Below are 20,784 nucleotides of genomic sequence, written 5' to 3' on the forward strand. Positions count from 1 at the left end.
AGTTTAATATGGCAAAAGGGCAGACCATTCCCCTAATATTAAGTTGTAATATAACTGAAATAAATACCATTTGCAATTGACAGACATTAAATTGAACTGATGGCAGATGAGGTATGGGGATGATGCTGGGCCAGAGTTGAATCTGTGCATCTTAGTAGATCAGGGTGGTTCATCCTTAAGTGCTGCATTAAAAAGAGAAAGGATCTAAAAAGAAAAGAAATTAAATATTTCTCCCAAATCAACATTGGACTATCAACACTAAATTAATAATGCCATTACATGCAAACAAACCTGTCAACCGTCAATATATAACAGATACTACACACCTGTTACCAATACATCAAGATTCTCCCAACATTTTAGGGCTAGCTTATTACCACAGTTCTGGCTATTCTTCATATTCTGTGTGGTGGTTAGTTTGCAACAGTGACAAAAATGAACTTTTCATTAACATTACCATTTGTTCACTTAAGCTGACTTCCAAGAGCACAGTTATCTAACACAGTCTACTGTAAGTGTTTTTTAACATTAAATATAGATTAATTTTTTTGAGAGAGATACAAAGGACACATGTCTCTGCTTGCTGCCTTCATCCGTGTGACCAATCAATGGTTGTGTTAAAAACATGATAATCAGGTGCTAACAATTAGGTGAAATATTGTGCAGTGTTACAGACAACTCTGATTTCTGATGTTATGTCATTAAATATCCTACCTCCGACCTCAATGCATTCCAGTCAATCACGTATCACATTTGCGTGTTTACCACATAATGAGACGCCAGGAGAAGTTTGTGCTCTTGTGCCAATTATGGCAGAAAATGGTTACTGGATAATTTAACATTCATGTTCATCTATATTACGTGCTCTTTAAAGTTTGTTTGCAGTTCATGTAAGGCTGTGAAAGGCTAGCCACCACCTTGTCTGCAATGTCAAATGACGCATCTCGTTGAGGTCGGTGTTGATCGATCTGGTCCAAGTTGAGAGGTCGGATACTCCACTTTGTTTCCTGTTCCTGACTTCTTACGGGTTTAAGGTCAATAATATCCAACATCCAAGTTGTCTCGAACACAGCATTAGTTCATAGACTCCAGTTCAGTTCTATCTGTAACAAAAGAACACAATGAGACCATCATCACATCAGACAAAGTATTTCATTTATATAAATTGCACCCAAAGAAAAACCAAAATATTAAAAACATGACAGTTCAAAATCTTCATTTAAACCCAAAGGGGACTAGCCTGGTAATACCATTCTCTGCTACTTTGCTTGAGCGGAAGTACAAAGTCTGATGTAGTCAGGCTAAAAGGGGACATGGTCTTTAAATAAAACACCCAAAATGCCCCTTTTTTTTAAGAGTTTTTAATATCTCCACCACAGTAAGAATTCATTTCTTTCTCAATACTTAAACATTAAAGGTCACGTTTTTCCTGATCCCATTTTTCTAACTTTAGTTAGTGTGTAATGTTGCTGTAATAGCATAAATAATACCTATAAATGATAAAGCTCAAAGTTCACTGCCAGCCAGGCAATGTATTTTCTTTAACAGAATCCCCCTTCCAATACAGCGAACGGCCGGTTTGTACTACAGCCCTCTACTTCCCGGTTGAATGACGTCAAAGCAAGTGTGTTTGACTAAACTCCGTCCTGGCTAAGATAAGCTGCTATTGAATCACAACACACTAAACAAGCTACACGATCAGAACTCGTTACGTATTTCTGAAGGAGGGACTTCATAGGACAAAGAATACATCAGTCCGTTTTTAGGACAGTGAAAGGACTATATAGATATGTAGATTGTGTGAAAAATACCGCATGTGAAACATGTACACATGTTATATTGCGCACTGTAAACACAATCAAATCTTCAAAAAACACAGGAAAAACGGGACCTTTAAAGTTGTTCAGTATTATGGTTGTAATCAAGAAAATGACAATGCAATTTTATTTAAAGATCATATCCCCTTTGGGTTTAAATGCAGATTTTAATCTTTCATGCCATGAAGGCAATAACGCCGAAACATCTGCCCTTGTATTGTTTGATTAAGAAAACAGGTCTAAGCACCTAAAGCTGGGAGAACATGGTGAGGGTGTTAATTGAACTAGATCTATTGACCCCTAGATAAAATAATTAATAAAAATAAATGTTCTTTTCTTATCTGCCCTGTCCTATTTTGTACTGCAAAATAAACAAAAGCAAGTGACCATAGTATAAAGAGGATAAACTATGGGTAATAAGGTATTTAGCAAGGCTTACATTTAAACATTTTTGTTTTATCTCATAGACTATGTTTACACTGTCAGTTTAAATCTGATTTTTGTGTATATCCAATTTGAATGACTGACTGTACACACTGTGTATGACAACTTGATTTGTGTGACCTGAGGCGCATTATCTTTTATCCAAAATAGCTGCATTGGTTTTTAGCAATGACGTTGCGTTGATGTGTTTGAAATAAATGTGCTTGAGTTCATGCAGCAACAACCAGTTTTCATAAATGAAAAATAAAATATTGTCTTTTTATCCAATTCATCCGAGAAATCATTTGGTAATTAAAATAATGTACCCTAAAAAACCTTTCATTAGTAAGACCGCATTCATTACTTTACTAAATATGGGAAGAGACTCACAGGTGGAGGTAGAAGTTTGGTCTGCACTTTCCATACCTGGTGCACAGGGATTGTGGTAGGCTAGTGACACAATTGAAGAAGACTAGTTAAAAATCTGCTTTACAACAGAGGTTGAATTAAACTTTTTCATTTTGACGGATAAGGCTGTAACAAATCTGTCATAATCAATTAGGACTAAAATTAGGGATGCACGATATATCGGCCGACATATCGTTATCGGCCGATAACTGCTTATTTTTAATATTATCGGTTATCGGTCTGATAGCAAAATTAGGCAGATAAATGAAAGCCGATAAATGATGGATTATTTTGGTTTGTTGAACCACTTCACTTGCTCATTGCTGGCCATGTGGAGTTTTGATTGGTGCTTTCTGTGACATAGCACGAAGATGACACATGTTGCGGGCTTAAGAAGAGTATGCTAGTCTAGCGCAAAGACAAGATGTCCACAGTCTGGGAGATTTTAATTGTGAAATTAATAGGAATATTTATCGGCCTATATATATATCGGTTATCGGCCCCTAACTATAAAGAGTTATCGGTTATCGGTACCGGCCAAAATTTCCATATCGGTGCATCCCTAACTAAAATATCAACAAAACACTTAGAAAATGAACAAAACCAACTATCTGAATCTGTCTGAACTCTAACATTGAGGTCTGGATAGACAAAGTGAGTGTTTATCTGTGTAAAAGTCAGACCAACATTGAAGACTGATGCAGTTGTCATTAAGGCTGATTTTGTCAGACCTACCCCAATGCCTCTACACAAGTAGGCTATGCGGCACTTTTCATTTACACGTTTGCGTTGTTGTTCGCATCGATGTGCATTTACACGTGCAGAACGCTAGTAGCCAATGTCCATAGGCATTTACCAATGTAAAATACAACATCAAGGCAAAAGCTGAAAAAAAATAAAAAGTGGCAGAAAAAACCCTTGTTGGGGGCCAATCACACCAAATGCGTTTTAAAGACGTGGAAACACAAGGTGCACCTTTATTTGGTCACTTTATAAAAAACAGTGCAGTGCAGCGCAGCTTTTTATATTGTTAGGCAACCACCGAGGCAGCTGTCCTGTCAATCAAATATCTAAGCGTGAGCGCTCTTTTGCTCTTAAAGGGACACTTCACCCATTTGCATTAATCTTTGTATAGTTAGAGATCCAGTCATGTTTTTGAATGGTCGTGCATTATTTCCTCAGTTGCTGCTGAGACAGGAGAAATACAGATTTCAGTGTTGCACTTCCTTCTTTCAATGATGTAAAAATCATCATATTGCATCATTGAAAGAAGGAAGTGCTAAATCTTTGTTGAAGGAGTGAGACTACAAACACCCCTTTTCTTGGTCAAATAGGCACCAAATTCGAAATGTATCTTACATATCAACTACAAATATAACACACTTTCAATAATGATTAATGTTTTTATGGGTGAAATGCTCCTTTAACTGTCATATAAGCAGAAACTTTAAAAAGAGGACTCTTGCACTGACTTTGATCGAAGGTGAGAGGTGCATAAACACACAGGAGACAGTAAGTAACTGAAGTATGTTTGTTAATAACTGTAAACATCGGTCCTACAACGGAAGGCCTGCCTCTCCCCATATTCAATTGGACAATGGAAAGACACAAATGACGTCGGGTACTTTTCTGCCCTTAGCGCTCCTTCAAAAACGCATGTTGCAGTAGGGGGCAAAAATGCAAGGCGTTCAGTGCCATTAACGACGCACATAACGCTCAATGCTGCAGTTAAAAAAGATTTACCTCAAAGTAAAGACAACTGGATCTGAAGCGTAATGATGGTCTTCAGAAGGCCTCTCATGGTGGTCTTGATTCAGAGGTTTGAGAAGACTACCAAGCACCAGAGCCAGCTAACAGGTGGACCAAACATCAAGCCAGAATTCTGCATGAGTCAGGTAAGCAGAATAAAAGACACTGTAAATAAACAACAATAAAAGATGGTCATTAATGACTTAATGCTTTTATATTCATGTTAATGCTTTGAAAATTATCTTATTTCTTTCAGAATTTATGTCTTTTGATATTATGGCCTAATGCAACAAATGGAAAAAAGCATACTTTATGACAACCTTAGCAGCAGAACACCATGACTTTCTTCTGGGTAGACGAGAAAAAAAGTTTGGTATCAACACCCATCTAACAATTAAGGTAAAAGATAAAGTTTTATGATCCCTGCATTCAGGTTAGAGTATGGGGTAAGTTGACCGTTCTATGGGTGTTTCTCAAATGCAAGGTTGCATCCTATGGAGGCTGCGTCCATCTTAGACCTGTCCTTCTGAGATTTCGAGGTTAGAATCCACCTCAAAAGCCAGAATGAGATGGTTTAGTTTGATGTCCAAGGCAATGTCATAATGGTTTCCGCCCCAGTGGTCATGGCATGAAAACTTTAAAGAGAGAAGTTGAAAATTAGCAATGCATCACCAAAAAAAAAATCCAATACTGTAGTACAGTGAATAAAAGTCATGTATCAACAGTCTTTACAACATGGACAGTTAAACCTTTTGTAATTTAATTAAAACAACAAAAGAGAAAACAAACAAGCAGATTGAGATGTCCTTCAACGATGCTTGATGACGTGGCAGCCGAGACATGCAGCATTCTAGGACGCAGCCTTATTAAAAAAAAAAAAAAAATGGACGCAGCCTTATTTATTTTTATTTTATATATGTATAATGTACCCCCTGACTGAACTTGTATTTCTTATTATTTAAAAAAATATATTAAAAATATTTTTAAAAGAACGCAGCTGTGCGTTTGAGAAACGACCGGTGTTGTGTCGAACTCAGTTCCCCCTATGTTTCCCTTTAGTGTAGTGCTTTTATAGCGTTTTCATCACGTTACATTTAGAAAGATTAAAGATTTGAATTGGTTATACTAAAAAGGCATAATATCATGTATTTTATAATACAATTTATTAAATATTTCATACATTTGACAGTTTTCTATTAGGGTATTTCTTTTAAAATAAATCTTGTCTTTTTCTTTTTTTGTCCTTTACTGGTTGTTTTAAAAATGTAATGTTTGCATACATAATTAAATAAATATTACACGTATAATATGATTCATACTGTAAAAATAATTGACTTACAATTAAGAACAATACAGATACATTACAGAAATGCACACATATACATCTCAGTAGCCATTAAAACTTTAAATATATAAATAATAAAACCTATAACGTGATAAAAACGCCATAAAAACACTACACTGAAGGGACAAATAGGGGGAACACAGGGGGAACAGACTTCGACACAACACCGGAAACGACTTATATGTCGCGAGGCCATCACGTGACCACAATATTTACCAGAAGACCGTTATTTGCTCGAGTTCCCTCAACTTTTTTGTCGCAAATAACATTATTAATAACCTGTAAATAATAAAATTTGTACACATTACGTTCCTTTTCACGTTGTAATAGTATGTTTTTGGTTTAATAGTCGGCTTTAAGTTAGTTTTTCTGTCAGTTTGATCGTCAAAATCTTGGTAAGTAACTTATAGCTTGTCATTCCTGGTTTTAATTGTTAGAAATACGAATTTAAGAACAGATATAACTGAAACAATTAATAAATACAATTATTCAACCACTCCAATAGAACAACGTTAACGGTTTTGAGTGGTTTTTAGGAAAAGGTCTGACTGAAATGAACGTAATCCGTATAAGGGCCACTTTAACGTAACGTTACAGGGCGGGAAAGGTTTGAGGCATTTAATAACTCTATTAAACTGGCTGGTTTATCCACACCAGTGCGTAACATGTCCCCCCACCCCCCCCCCCCCCCACCCCCCCCCCCCCCCACCCCCCCCCCCCCCCCCCCCCCCCCCCCCCCCCCCCCCCCCCCCCCCACCCCCCCCCCCCCCCCCCCCCCCCCCCCCCCACCCCCCCCCCCCCCCCCCCCCCCCCCCCCCCCCCCCCCCCCCCCCCCCCCCCCCCCCCCCCCCCCCCCCCCCCCCCCCCCCCCCCCCCCCCACCCCCCCCCCCCCCCCCCCACCCCCCCCCCCCCCCACCCCCCCCCCCCCCCCCCCCCCCCCCCCCCCCCCCCCCCCCCCCCCCCCCCCCCCCCCCCCCCCCCCCCCCCCCCCCCCACCCCCCCCCCCCCCCCCCCCCCCCCCCCCCCCCCCCCCCCCCCCCCCACCCCCCCCCCCCCCCCCCCCCCCCCCCCCCCCCCCCCCCCCCCCCCCCCCCCCCCCCCCCCCCCCCCCCCCCCCCCCCCCCCCCCCCCCCCCCCCCGCCCCCCCCCCCCCCACCCCCCCCCCCCCAACCTTTTAACCAAACTGTTATGCGTAAAATATACTTTATAATAAAAATATGGCAAATAAAACCCTTCTGGCTAAAGAAAAGACAGACTTTTGGAGCCCACTATATATACAAACTCACAAAAGTGCACTCAGGTTTCTCCTCAAATATTTTTTCGCAAAATTAACTCGCTTTTTCTGTCTCCCTTTCTGTTCTCTGAATTAAGAAAAACGTACTGAGGAACAGGGAGGAGGCCCTTTGCTAATGGGGCCCGTGGTTCACCCATACGCACACAGAGATTATGGTGGGTCACGTTACACACCCCTTCCCGCGCTCCACCACTTATAACTTAGAACAAACACACACACACCACCAGTACTGCTCGGCCTGGCACGCAACCACAATACACAACCACACGCACACTACAGACTCATAAACTCATCAGCACAACAACCTTCAAAGTTCACACCACATGCATTTATGCCGAAAAAATTTGGGTCTACTCACTAGCAGCAGTAACGTTGGCCGGTATACTAGCGCTAGACCCGACACTGGTGGTGGCCACACACTGGTATCTGCCCACGGTGAGGTTAGAAAGGGTAGGGATGTACAGCGAGCCAGGTTGCACCAACACTCCGAGCTCCTCGTCGCCCCCAGCTGGCAGCTCGCGGCCGTTCAGACGCCAGGTTATGTTGACATGGTTGGGCAGGGCACTGCAGCGCAGGGTCACGCTGCCCCCCACTTTTTGTACCACAGAAAGAGGCTCATCTGTGAAGACCGGGACATCTTCTAAAAACAGAAAGTGTGATGCATGATGAATAAATAGTACATTAGGTACAGTATGAATTATGTAGCTTACTTAGTAGAGAATTGGGATTGATCCCATAATATGTACATGCATAATAAGTCACAGCAACAGTAAATGTATAGTGTACTCAAAGTATTGTTGTACATCAACTCTGCATCATATTTTTTGTTAGATATCAATTTACTCTTATGGACTAGTTATAAACTAATTTGATCTTTTTAAGTAAAACAGCAGAAACTCACCTTTTAATGCAACACTGCACTGCAAACAGCACAGCAGTGCACCCAGGGTGCAGACAACTCGAACCTTCCGCTTTCTTTCCCAAGGAATCCAATCCAATATCCCAGACATTTTCCATACACTACCCCCTAAGAGAGATGGAAACATGAAAGAATAAAGTTATTATCCAAAAAATGGCTAGAATAACATTAAATAAAGCACAATTTTATTCCAAATATTCTAATTGTTAAACGAAAGCTTATATACGAATGACTTATACATTTAAAGGTGCAGTGTGTAATTTTTAGAAGGATCTCTTGACAGAAATGCAAAATAATATACAAAATTATATTTTCAGGGGTGTATAATGAACCATTATGTTTTATTACCCGAGAATGAGACGTTTTTATCTACATACACTTTACGTGGAAGTCGCCATTTTGTGGCGCCATGTTTCTACAGAATCCCTTAAAGTTGTCTCCGACTATGACATGCTTTTCTGGTGGCGGCTACCGTAGCTTCTCTAAGCGTTTCAAAAGCGAGGGGTGAGCAGTGGACTGAGCAGTTGGTTGCAATTCGCAATCTTACCACTAGACAACCGCTAAAATGTACGGGTGATTCTCACGAAACCATTGAAACACCACGGCACTAATGATTTTAGCTTTAAAATGTGTAATATAGTAACATTAAAAAGCATCAGAATTAACACAAAACTGTGTTCTACCTTGCACAATGTATGATTTCAACATAAGAATTTATAATTGTAAATTTTATCTCATTTTCTGCTGAAATTCTCATTACCGCAATGTGTCCGGCTGTGTTTGAACATGCGTTACGTTGTAATTTAATCAAATTAACACAAAAATTTTAAAAAATAAATAAATGAATGTTTTGCTAGACTACTTTAGATGACAGAAAAAATATTTACTGAATATTCATGTATAATAATAATGAAGAAAAATTAGGAAAATGATGTGTCCATGCCTGATATTCTCATCCTCCGCAACACTTTTTGAGAACAGTTTAAGCACACATACAGAATTTTAATAAAGTTTGATTTTGAGTGACCAAGCACATGGTCCAGTTACTTCAAGATGATCATTTTTTTTACGGTTAATTTGAAATATTGTCTTGTCAAAATGCTTACACGACATTTTGATGATCATTACCGCAACAGATGCTTATTAAATGTTAATTTAATTAATAGAAGCATAATACTTTGATTTTAAATGCATGTGCAGAATCTCCAAATTATGTTCTTTCAGGTTTGTCATGTCATTTTGAAAATATGTCAGTGTTGATGTTTTCTGACTGTTGCGGTAATGAGATTTTTTAGGACAATTTTTTTTAATTATGTTAAAAAAAGTGTTAAATGATAAGTAGAAGTTTTTAAATTAATGTTCCCATTTACTCCAGACTTTGTTTTTCAATGTCTGGTGGGAAAAAAAGTAAATTTAAGCAATTTTTACATTTTCATGCTTGACATTTTTAAAACCAAGTTTTCGTGAGAATCACCCGTACACACTGCACCTTTAAATCATGTACTAACAATCTACTAAAGATCCTATTCTGAGCACAGGCCACAGATTTGATGTTGCCAGCCCACAGTAAACGAAATGCAAAAACTGCCTGCATTCAGTGTGCAACATCTGAAACAACCATTCCTTACAGAGCCTGCTAAGTGCATCACCTAAAGCAAACTGAAACACATCCGTTTGCACCCACATCCATCAAACCCGTGATGAAGCGGGTGCCCGGATAGAAACCCAAGAAATCTTTCAGCCAGGTGTAACTGATACAGGCACGGGTTCAAAAGGGAAAAAGTCCCCTCACAAAAAACAATGGGGTGGGGGAGTGATATCATTTGTGTTTTCTGGAAATATTGAGTGCAATGCGATCTTTACAGAGACATTAACAGAAAGAGAGAGAGAGCAAGAGAGAGAGTTATGGTTAGTGTATTAACAGTTAATGCAGGAAAGGGAACATTTCTCTCTCCCTCGGCTCGCACTGCCAAGTTTCCCGAATTCTTTCCTGTCAGGTTAAACTAACAACTTCCCGTCAGGAGGAGGAGGGTGGTCCATTGCTCCCAGACTGCAAATCTCTCTCTCTCTCTCTCATACACACACACACACACACACACACAAAAACACACTCCCATCATTTGTACGTAATGATTAATGAAGCCTCACAGAAAGATTGGGACATGGGAGGGAACGCAGCACAGAACTCCAGAAAATGTTAAAAAACGACTCTGCGAAAATAAATGAAGTCTACATCTTGGGATTTGGACTTGTTTTTCTGGAGTTGGTAGGTACATAGCCATTAGCTATTAGCCAAACTCTGCTGACGGAATAAGAATGTGTGCCATTTACTGATTTTGGGGTTGGCCCTAAATAAATGTTTTTCCGTTCCAACAGCAGAAATAAACAAGTCGTGCTGTTCGTATGAAGCTGTGGAGAGATGTTATTTAGTCTGGACTGGGTAGAGAATGTTGGTAATGAAGTCATCTTTTCTAATTACAGTGTGCTAAAACAATGATCGATTTCTCCGTTTAGTACAAACATGGTATATTTGTTTCTCGTCTGTGGAGTACAAACACCATGACGTTAATTCCAGGCACTCTGGGGTAGATAATAACACAAAAAGCGAACCAAATACATCTACGACGACTTGATTCTAACTAACAACAATACGGAGACGGTTACACAACACTGTTATTAACTAAAAACTGGAAACTTTTTTAATAGTTTTGGCTATTCATTTACACAACACTGGGGTTGTGGGGGCTTGAAAATGCAAGTTAACGTCTCAATGTCACGAATTCATGAAAATGTTGCTTGCATGTGTACGCATAGTGTTCAGACATCGTGTGACAGCGCCAACAACCAGCCTGGCATGCACACTACAACATTTTTAGTTGTTTTCGCAGAGGATCAATTTTAAAAAAAGTTGATAAAGGTCAACCTTATTCTGAAGTTATGTTTTTAACCATATTTATAACTCAGATTTCAATATTTGGTGGTTTAAATACCTATGCAAAGTCTTTAAAGCATTTTTTTTATTATCTGTCACAGTTAAAGGGACACTGCGATTTTTTGAAAATAGACAAATTTTCCAGCTTTACTATAGTTAAACATTTGATTTTTACCATTTTGGAATCCATTCAGCTGATCTCTGCGTCTGGCGGTACCACTTTTAGCATAGCAATTCATTGAATCTGATTAGACCATAACATTGTGCTTAAAAAAAAGAGTTTTGATATTTTTCCTATTTAAAACTCAACTCTTCTGTAGTTACATCTATACCAAGGCCGAAGTAAAATTAAAAGTTGACATTTTTTTAGGCAGATATGGCTGGGACTATACTCTCATTCTGGCGTAATAACCAAGGACTTCGCTGCTGGAAGCAGGCGTAGTGATATTACACAGCACCTGAAAATAGTCCCCTTGGTTACTTTCAATAGCTGGGGACTATTTTCAGGCACTGCGTAATATCATTTAATCGCAATGCTAATGGTCTAATCAGATTCAATGGATTATGCTAAGCTATGCTAAAAGTGGTAGCGCCAGACCTGAAGATCAGCTAAATGGATTCTAAAATGGTAAAAATCAAATGTTTAACTTTAGGGGTGCTGGAAAATAAGCATATTTTTACAAAAAGTTGAGTGTCCCTTAAAGTGCAAATCTTTGTATTGTCATGTCCATAACACTGTTTCTTCCTTATAAACGTGAATACAAAATCTAAAATAAATTTTAAAGGTTCTTTGAAGAGCCATCCCATCTCCATTTGGGTATGATTGCTTTTGGCTTGTGCATTTTAATTCACAGAATTCCTAAAAGGATGTTGTCTCCCAAAAACATCTGTCCTATTTGTCACATCCATAACGCACGTTTCCCACATCTAAAATAGAAAACTTGTAAATAGACTGATATTTTCTGATGTTTGAACTCTATTATCAGGAGTTTAGGAAAATATAAACAAATGGTTTAATATAATAAATGCATTTTCTGAGAATTTATATTTCAAGATATGACTGCAAATGTCACATCCATATTGCTGAAATAGCTCAAAAAGTTTTCATTTTTTTGTACATTGTTGTTGTGTAAATATACCTTTATGATTTTGTAGAATTGGATTGTTAAGAAAACTACAGCTACTATGTGTTTTACTACTACTAATAATAATAATAATAAAATGAAGGTGCTACAAAAATGCTATTCACAGCGATGCCGTAGAAAAACATTTTTGGTTCCAAAAATATCCTTTCAGTCAATGTTCTTAAAGAAAATATTTTATCAATTTGAACCTTTTTTTCCCACTACAATGAAACTTTAGTAACACTGATTTTTTGTGTAACCACATACCCAAAAATGGTTGTTCTATCTATGGCATAGTGTAGAACCTTTATTTTAAAGAGTGTATTACCAGAACCATCAATCCTACATTGTACAGCAGACCCAAATCCAACAGACAATATCTAAAGACACAATTGCTGTTTAAAAAAATAAACAATAGTTTATATCGTATTCCTAACAGAGCTTAAACTACAAACATTCTGCTTACAAACTCTGGGCTTTTAGCCACTACCCCGTCTCCAATCGGTGGTCAACCGTTATCATAACTACCAACACAACTGCGGTTTCCAGGTCTTAACAACTGCAATATTAAGTTCTTTACACCCAGAAAAGTTGTGCCGTGTGTCTGTGTGCAGTCAACAGAGCAGCTGTTGGAATGCAAGTCGGATAAAGGGGCCAAAAGTCTCTCCTTTGCTGTCAAGCCACCTGTCCCAGGCATCAAAAGTCGCACACACACCCAAGCACACATGGCCTATCCAGCTCCTGTCATCACCATTGAGACAAACACTTTCTAGATCAATTTCTGTCAATTATTTATATTGCACCACATGTAGTAGTGTTAAAAAGATTGTTCCTGTAGCTCCATTAGTATTAGTATAGCATTAAAGGTTGAGGGTCCGATTTAAAAACGTATACCTTGAAGTCGCTTTGGATACAAGTGTGCCAAATGCATAAATACTGTAAGTGAAAAAACATACGCCTGTTTTAGTACGTGACCCCTTTGGATCACATGGATCTGAGCATCTGGATGAGGGCTTACAAAGGCATGTGCGTTTAGACTCGTTTGCAGGAGAAAGAGCGAAAGAGAGAGAGACAAAAAGCATAATGCTGAAGTGACTTCATAATGCCTCTTTGTGACTAAATGGAGCCTTTTCTTCTAGGGCCACTCTGGTCACCATTGTCCTCCAGTGTGTGAAATTCATTTTGACAACCCTACTAATGGGATAAAACTGCTCTCGGCCGCCCGTGGGCCTCCCTTGTACCGCTCACATTCCATCTGCTATCTTCTCTGAGGAGGAGGCACCAAGGAGCGAAGGGAGGAGGTGTGGTTTAGCTCCTTCTGACGCCTCGAGTCGCTGAATATGTAATCGGCCCTCTTCCTTTACCCTATTTACGTCCCTCAACCCCCCCGACCAATCCACGATTCTCCAAACATCACAATGCCCCCCCTTTAGATAAACACATGCGGTGTCAAGTGTGAGGGGTGCCGGGTTCAACTGCCTGCGCGGGCCCATGGCCCACAATGCCGCAGCACATATCTGCCTTGCGGGAGGGCCGTTGCTCTGGGCGACAGTAACAGGCAGAACGCATCTTAATAGAGTGGAGAGTCATTGTAAAGCAGTGAGCCGACACAGGGACAATAACCCCACGGCTCGCTGTGAAAGGAGAGACGCTTCTCAGAAGGGCCAGAGGAAGAGCTGATGGGGGCAGCTCAATGGACAAGTGAGCGCTGGAGTTTTGGGTTAGTGAGAAGGGGGGTTCTGTGGACGAGAGTTGTTGTGGGGGTCTTGGGGTCCGAATTAGAGAGTGGATATCAATAGGTGAGTGACCAGCAAGGGGGAAGATGGTGGATGCTTGACGTTTGCTGGCCATTTGGAGGAAGAAGTCAAAATGGAGATAATACAATTTCTGTATAGGTGGTAAAGCATTGCGTTAACAGCGTAAAAGGTCACGGGTTCGAACCCAGGCAACACATGGACTGATAAAAATGTATACCATTTGGATTAAAGCGTCCGCCAAATGCATAAAAGTGCAATATAACTATCATGGCTCTTAATCTGTGTACTTCTCTGCTGATTCGCAGCTCATCAGGTCAGCAGTGTTTGGCTTGTGATTTCATACATGAGTACCTAAAAAAATCTTTGAATTTTAAAGAAATTATCATTTGAACCATTTTGCCATTTTTGCAAAGTAGATTTAAATGTTTAAAGCAAATTTCCTGTAGCTCAATTGGAAAAAGAATGTGTAAGCAATGCAAAGATTGTGAGTTTGATTCCCAGGAAACACAGATACTGATAAAATAAATGACGCAAGTCACTTTGAATAAGAGCGTCAGTGTGTAAATGTAAAACGTAAAAGTAAAAATATAAGAGTTTACAGTGCGATACAGGGCTGTGAGATATTAAAGAAAAATGTGATATGCAATAGCATGCCAAATAATGCTATATTTAATATACAATATGATATTTCTTTCTAGAATCAAACTTAATTGTATTAAAATATAATTTTACAAATGATATAACCAAAATATGTTAAGAAACAAACAAACAAAAATTGTAAAAAATTAAAAATAAATCACCGTTATCATGCACCGTTGCACACACATGCATATCCCAACTAACATCTGCGTGCCAAATAGGGCTGTGTTGAAAAAATCGATTCACCAATTCTGAATCGATTTTCGTATTAATTTCTAAAGATCGATCCGTAACTTACAGGACCGATTTAATAATAAATAACTTAAACTTGCCGCGTCATTGAATTCACTCATGCGCACGAGGTGGAAGGACATTAAAACAACGAACATGGCGGTCAGTAACGTTAAGCAAGCGGTTGTTTTGAAAACTCCAGAAACGCAAATAGTATCAATATGTTGCATAACTACAGTCCTGTAATTCAGGTAACAGCTGGAAAAAAGCTTTTTTCAAAAACACTTAAATGTCGAAGATCGGATCGGTTCGAATCGAATAATGATAATCGATTCAAGATCTTGAGAATCGGAATCGAACTGATACTTGAAATTTGCTCGAAACCCAGCCCTAGTGCCAAATACTAAATTATTCACATCGACATAAACGTTGACTTACGTTGCTTTATAAAGTATTAAAATTAAATCTGACATTTATTGCAAACCATTGCGATATGCACATGTGTGATATTCAGTCACTTTTTATATATTGTGCAGCCCTAGTTTACGGTGATAACATCTAGCACGTCTCCCAATTTTTACTTCAAAACATTTAACCATTTACAGTTCTTTAAATGCAACATTATCTAAAGGTTCATGGGGTTCATGTCAGCAAAAAAAAAATCTGTATGGCCATGTCTTGAATATTTAATACTAACCCTATAACAAAGTTCACCTGCTGGCTGCTCTAATCTTCACTCCACCTTCAGGCTCTTCCCCATCAAAAACTCCTACAACGTTCTCATGGCTCTCAGAAGAGATTAGCAGGTGTACGCAAAGCTGAATCTTTATAAGTTCTGCCTAGACTCCTACAATGGACTTCACAGACATCAGTTTTTCCCATGCCGGAAAATTTAACATCAAAAGCGCCACTAACAAGCCAATCCCCCAATCACCCTTCCTTTAACGTATTAATGAGCAACATCCACCCCTGCCCAAAAACTGCAATAATGAGACCCACTCAATGAATTAACAAGCAAACAACCGAGCCAAGACCAGAGGCTTTAATCAATTAAACGCACTGATATTTGCATAATTCATATATAACAAGGCAGCGGTAACTAGCACACGCTAATTATTGAGTTTGGGGCAGTTTAAGGAGGAGGGTCACATGACCACATACCTCTATTTGGCCGTCCGATGGGAACTGTCAGTTAGGATTAGACTAACTCTGTTTGTGCGCTGCTCCCCACCAAGGCAGGTATTATGAGAGGTCCAGTTCACCAAAAATCCATTACAAAACTGCCTCGGTGATGCTTATTAGGAAAATATTGTAAAGTCAAGCAATCGCTAAATGGTTTCAATGAGCTTAGATCACCGCAAACATATTAATAATACAGAAAAGGGGCCACTGGTTCAGGAAAACAATTGTCTTTCAATTAAAGTATAGCCTATATGCATTTTAAATCGAAAAAACTAATCTAAAATATTTAAAAAGTTGAACACATTTGATGACAACACCGTAAAAATTATATAAAATCAACATATATGTTTATGTTACTTTAACTTAACAAATTAAGCTTAACAATTTCAACTTGTTTTTAAGTCAAAACTTAAAATAGTAGGTTGAACTGATTTTCATAACAAAGTTGTTTAAACTTTTTTTATAGTGGAAAATATACAGCATCCAAATGGAGGTCAGTTCAAAACTAAATCTGTCAATACACTTACTCCCAAACACACACCGCCATTGTTCAGGTTTTTCAACTTTAGTAGAAAATACAGAACCAACATTAATTCACTACATTTTCTTGTAAAACCACATAAAACACGCACCCTAGATCATGCTGAGCAGTGGTTTGATTAAATACAGAGGGAGGGGGGGTTTAGTGCAGGGGACCTGGCAACTTTTCCATTAGAGTGAATGGAACCAATTATATATCTAAAGCAATTTCTTCACATTATTCCACAGGAACCCACTGAGCGTAGACTCAGCCAAAATATGAAATTCTTTAGTAATAAGACATATATTAAATCGGTTAATAAATCCCGCGTGTTCACATCCCTAGTAAAAGGTTGTTAACAGCCCAGACACAACAAACCCAAAACAAAACAACCGCAAAGCAAACAAAGAAATTAAAGTCGAAAAGTGTCTGAAATGTCTTCGAAACAGCATATGGTGCTTAAAGTCTACTGACTGGGACTTTAGAGCCATAGGTTTGGCTTTGACACGGTAGCTCTTGTCAACTATATGAACACCTGCAACATCCATGACCACAGAGTTTGTAGACACATCAAAAGCAAAACCAACCACATAATAAACATACCCGAAGAACTACAACAATACAGTAACCCATGTCCGAAAGTCCAACACTGATGTCATACCAAAATTAAAATGTCCTACTTAGTTTATAATGTATTTATAATATAAACTGCAGGGGAGAATGTATATGCCACTTTGAAGATCTCACATATACAACTTTAAGCTATTTCAATGTATAAGAGTAAAAATAGCTCATTTATCTTACTCACTTAAGATTTAGCTAAAATTGTACTATAAAGTTTCATAAGACATCAGGGTAGATGGTTCTTTTTTTGGGTGAACTATTCATTTAAATGGATCTTCTGTAACATTATAGCTATATGCAAACAACATTTAAATGTTTTTACATAATCACATCCCTTTAATAATGAATAAGAGCTCTGGAGCGTGTATGTAGAGGTTTTAGAGCATGTGTGTGATTGTAACGGCGCGAGCTACAGCTATCTAAAGGCGAGTTATCATCAAGTGTGTGTGAATGGACTCTGAGAGTGTCTCCATTACTCGCCGCTTGTCAAACGGCCCTTAATCTTTGTACAAATATCTGCTTTACACACTGAGCTGTTTGTCTGCAAACAGTCGCTGCTTACTTACCAAGGTCTGGAGTTTATCAATGATCTCACTGACTTGCAACAGACAAACTTAGACAAATAGCAGCACACTACTACGTATGCGCATTTCCTTGAAGTCAAAGACATCTACGGTCAAAAAAAGAGCTTGACACTTTACTGACCTAACAATTAAAACAACAACAACTACTAGTGAAACGATTGAGTCACACATTAGCACATCTAATACTGATAATTTTCACAAGATGAGGTATTTGAGCTAAAATGAATCGTATTTTTCCAAAACGAGCCATGCATTTTCATTAAACAAAAGTAACTCCAAGTTGAAAATCCTGCTTGTGTTCATGAAAACGAGAAGGACCGCTAGCCACCTGGATGTCCAGGTGTAATCATGTGCGTAATGAAACAGAGAAAGGCCTGAAAGTTAATTACCCCGGCCAGGTGCAGACCCACGAGAGACTTTATACTTTCATAGGTAATTATTTCTCACTGCAGGCTAAAAATTGTCTCCCGACAGCTGCCATACTTTAAGCTTTGGATAATTCTGAGCAACCGGGGCTTTATACGTTCAGAAATGGCAGCCTGACAAGCCGTGCATTCCACTATGAGAAGATAATCCTGATTGGAGAGCATCTCTTACACACGCACAAACCCGCAGATTGTTTCCTCCAGGCTGTTATGGCTGCATGAACATACCCGCCGTAACAGACATGAAAGTCAACCTGGAGGTGTTTTTTTATTACTTCGTCTTCTCCTCCAAATTAACAGAAAAGTTACACCCTTAAACAAAACATAGTCTTTCCAAAAAACCAAGAAGCCACCACATTCTCTCATTTGGATCAAATTTCTATATATGCAGTTGCTGACCAAAACAAAAGCATTTTAAAGACATATGTCCCACTCCCAACATCTCCGTCACGCTGATACCTGATGCGCTCACCCCTCTAATACTCTGTTATCAACCTTCCCAAATCCCCACACAGGCCCCTCGGGCTCAGCAATGGGATACCTGTTACACCGAAAGAATGTGAAGCCGTGAGGGCATGTCATCCAAAAATCTGTGCATCCATCTGTGCACAGCTAATAGGCCTTCCCAGCATTATAACCAAATAAGGTCAGAGCGCTATGAAAGCCAACAAGATAATCAGACTGGAATCAATTATGGAACGACTTTGATCCACCCGGCCACCAATCATCTTAAGCAAAAACCGAGCTACCACAGTTTTTCTACAGATTGAATTCTTGGCTTTGAAACGCAGCTATCCGACTCCCAAAAAAATCAATCAGATAGTTTAAAACAATGGCATGGTCAGGCACCATTCCTCTCGATTGTTTTCATCATTCGAGTGCAAAACCCAAAAAACTAAATAGCACCTGGGCTCAGGAGTTAAAGGATTCTGATTATAATTACTAACAAATTTGTGACAATACTGCGATGATGGACTGTATAACAATTTTGAGAGATGTTAGGTTCGGTCTCTGGTAACATACATAGTCATAGTAACTTTGGATAAAAGTTTTTTTTTTTATAAATCAAATATTTACTCTATTTGATACATGTCCACATAAAAGTTTTATAAAATGCTTTACTAGATGAGTATTCAATATATATATATAAATATATACTTTCGTCGTCTTGACCTTATAAAGGAAACAACTTACTATTTTTAAACAGCAACCTTATTGTACTTAAAAAAGCTAAACTTTTGTTTGGTAAACAACAAGCTTGACATTTTGAACCTTTATTTATGTTCAACTCTTATTATAAAATTGCTTTAACATGTCAAAGCTTTGTTTATTATAAAAAACACAAAAGTCAACATATTATAAGAATGTCAGGGTGAATTACAACAACATTTGTTTTGCTTTGGTTTGCACTGAGATTCATAGTAATGTCAACTACTATAGCGGAACGAGGCCTGTAAAACTATGCCAAAAATGTTCATTTACACAGAGATGCCCTAAAATCTCATAATATCTTTACTTGCGCTGTTTCACTGATACATTGATGTAAGCAAACAAGAGGGTCATACAAAAATTAGTTTTTATTTGCCTTTGATTAGCATCGGAGACACCAAAGGCTGCACATCACTCTAGTGTAAACGTATTTTACTTTCTTTCACTGAAATACTGTTAAAACACGCACTTTTAGCATTATAAATATATGATTATCGAAAAATAAAAAGCACTAATGTAACGTTTACTTCTAATTTGTTGCAACAAGTATCATCGACGAAACAAAATAGCCAGTTAGCTAACACCCGCATCATTTCTTAACGAATACATAAAAACTTCTTTCAGTGATGCACAACGCGCGAGCATTACTACACACCGTATCATCACAAAAAGTACGAATATATTGCAAACACAAAAACCTGAATGAAACTTTAGTAAATCTAGAAAAGCATAGTGGGGTTCCCAAAAACAAGAGATGATGTTTTGGGGGGAGGAGAGAGAGACTTACCAGAAACGTGCAGTAGTTTGGAGTTGAATCCACTACTTTTTCCGAGTCTCGACTTTTTCCTCAACTGTTTCGCCGTTTAATCCAACAGAAATGCAAGTCGCCCGCTTCTTTTCTCTCTTTAACAGCTGCGCTTTAGTTATTTACTACTACTGCAGCACCGACATTTTCTTCAGCTCCCCAACTTCTCGCATTGAAAGGACGTTTTTGGATGACTGAGCCCTGGAACAATTCTCCCTTTTGCGAGGAGCTTTTCGGGTCCTCCCACTTCCCAAGAAGGAGGAGGGATCTGAACAATGAAGATTCCTTCCCAAATCTCCGCGCAGTTACGCTTGTCTCTCCCAAAGCAATGCGATTTGAAGTTTGAGTGTCCAACTTTCGCGGTGATAAGGACTTTGCGTTTTCTTTTTTCCTGCGTAATTTGTGCGCACTGGTTCTTTGGCGCAAATGTTAGTGAAGTTATGCGCGCAAGGAGGATATTAAATCCCATCCCCCTCCTGTTGCCATTTCTGTACTCCCTGATTTGCTATGCGTTCAGTCCCCAAAGAGTCTACGTTGACCCCGTCTATTGAATGGCACAGTCCCGCAGGCGCAGCTGTGGTGCGCAACTCCTCATACTCTATGGCGACCACAGTTCCCCTGTGTGATGCTAAAAATCACTCATCATACCATTACAGAGCCATTTGGTTTATTTATGCATTTGGCAGACACTTTTATCCAAAGTGACTTATAGTTTTGATCACACAAACCCACAATCTTTGTGCTGCTTACACAATGCTCTACAACTGTATTTTTATCTTTGGAAAATAGCAGATTA

General features: G+C 39.0%; 1 protein-coding gene and 1 long non-coding RNA gene across 5 annotated transcripts; both read right to left on the reverse strand.

Annotated features, from left to right (window-relative positions):
* Positions 1-5,229, reverse strand: LOC141364395 (uncharacterized). Of its 4 annotated transcripts, XR_012370148.1 has the most exons (5): positions 4,707-5,229; positions 4,392-4,530; positions 2,631-2,690; positions 918-1,103; positions 1-204 (listed from the first exon to the last, which is right to left on the reverse strand). It is a non-coding gene; the product is annotated as an uncharacterized lncRNA (long non-coding RNA). The 4 variants fall into 4 exon arrangements; XR_012370149.1 differs by lacking the exon at positions 2,631-2,690 and having other exon boundaries at positions 4-204; positions 4,854-5,219; XR_012370147.1 differs by lacking the exon at positions 2,631-2,690 and having other exon boundaries at positions 4-204; positions 4,718-5,219.
* Positions 5,230-7,367: 2,138 nt separating this feature from the next.
* On the reverse strand, positions 7,368-20,572 carry LOC141364201 (brother of CDO-like). The gene is made up of 3 exons (XM_073868285.1): positions 19,971-20,572; positions 7,939-8,064; positions 7,368-7,677 (listed from the first exon to the last, which is right to left on the reverse strand). The coding sequence occupies exons 2-3, from the start codon at positions 8,045-8,047 to the stop codon at positions 7,388-7,390; spliced, it is 399 nt and encodes a 132-aa protein (XP_073724386.1). The 5' UTR covers positions 8,048-8,064; positions 19,971-20,572; the 3' UTR covers positions 7,368-7,387.
* Positions 20,573-20,784: the final 212 nt, after the last annotated feature.

The sequence above is a fragment of the Misgurnus anguillicaudatus genome, chromosome 6, assembly GCF_027580225.2.
Source record: "Misgurnus anguillicaudatus chromosome 6, ASM2758022v2, whole genome shotgun sequence".
NCBI lineage: Eukaryota > Metazoa > Chordata > Actinopteri > Cypriniformes > Cobitidae > Misgurnus > Misgurnus anguillicaudatus.

Excerpts from the sequence above, each read along its gene's own strand:
- LOC141364201 (XM_073868285.1), bottom strand. The coding sequence starts at position 8,047 with ATGTCTGGGATATTGGATTGGATTCCTTGGGAAAGAAAGCGGAAGGTT. Across the intron at positions 7,678-7,938 it reads GTGCAGTGTTGCATTAAAAG|AAGATGTCCCGGTCTTCACA; the intron begins GTGAGTTTCTGC and ends TTCTGTTTTTAG.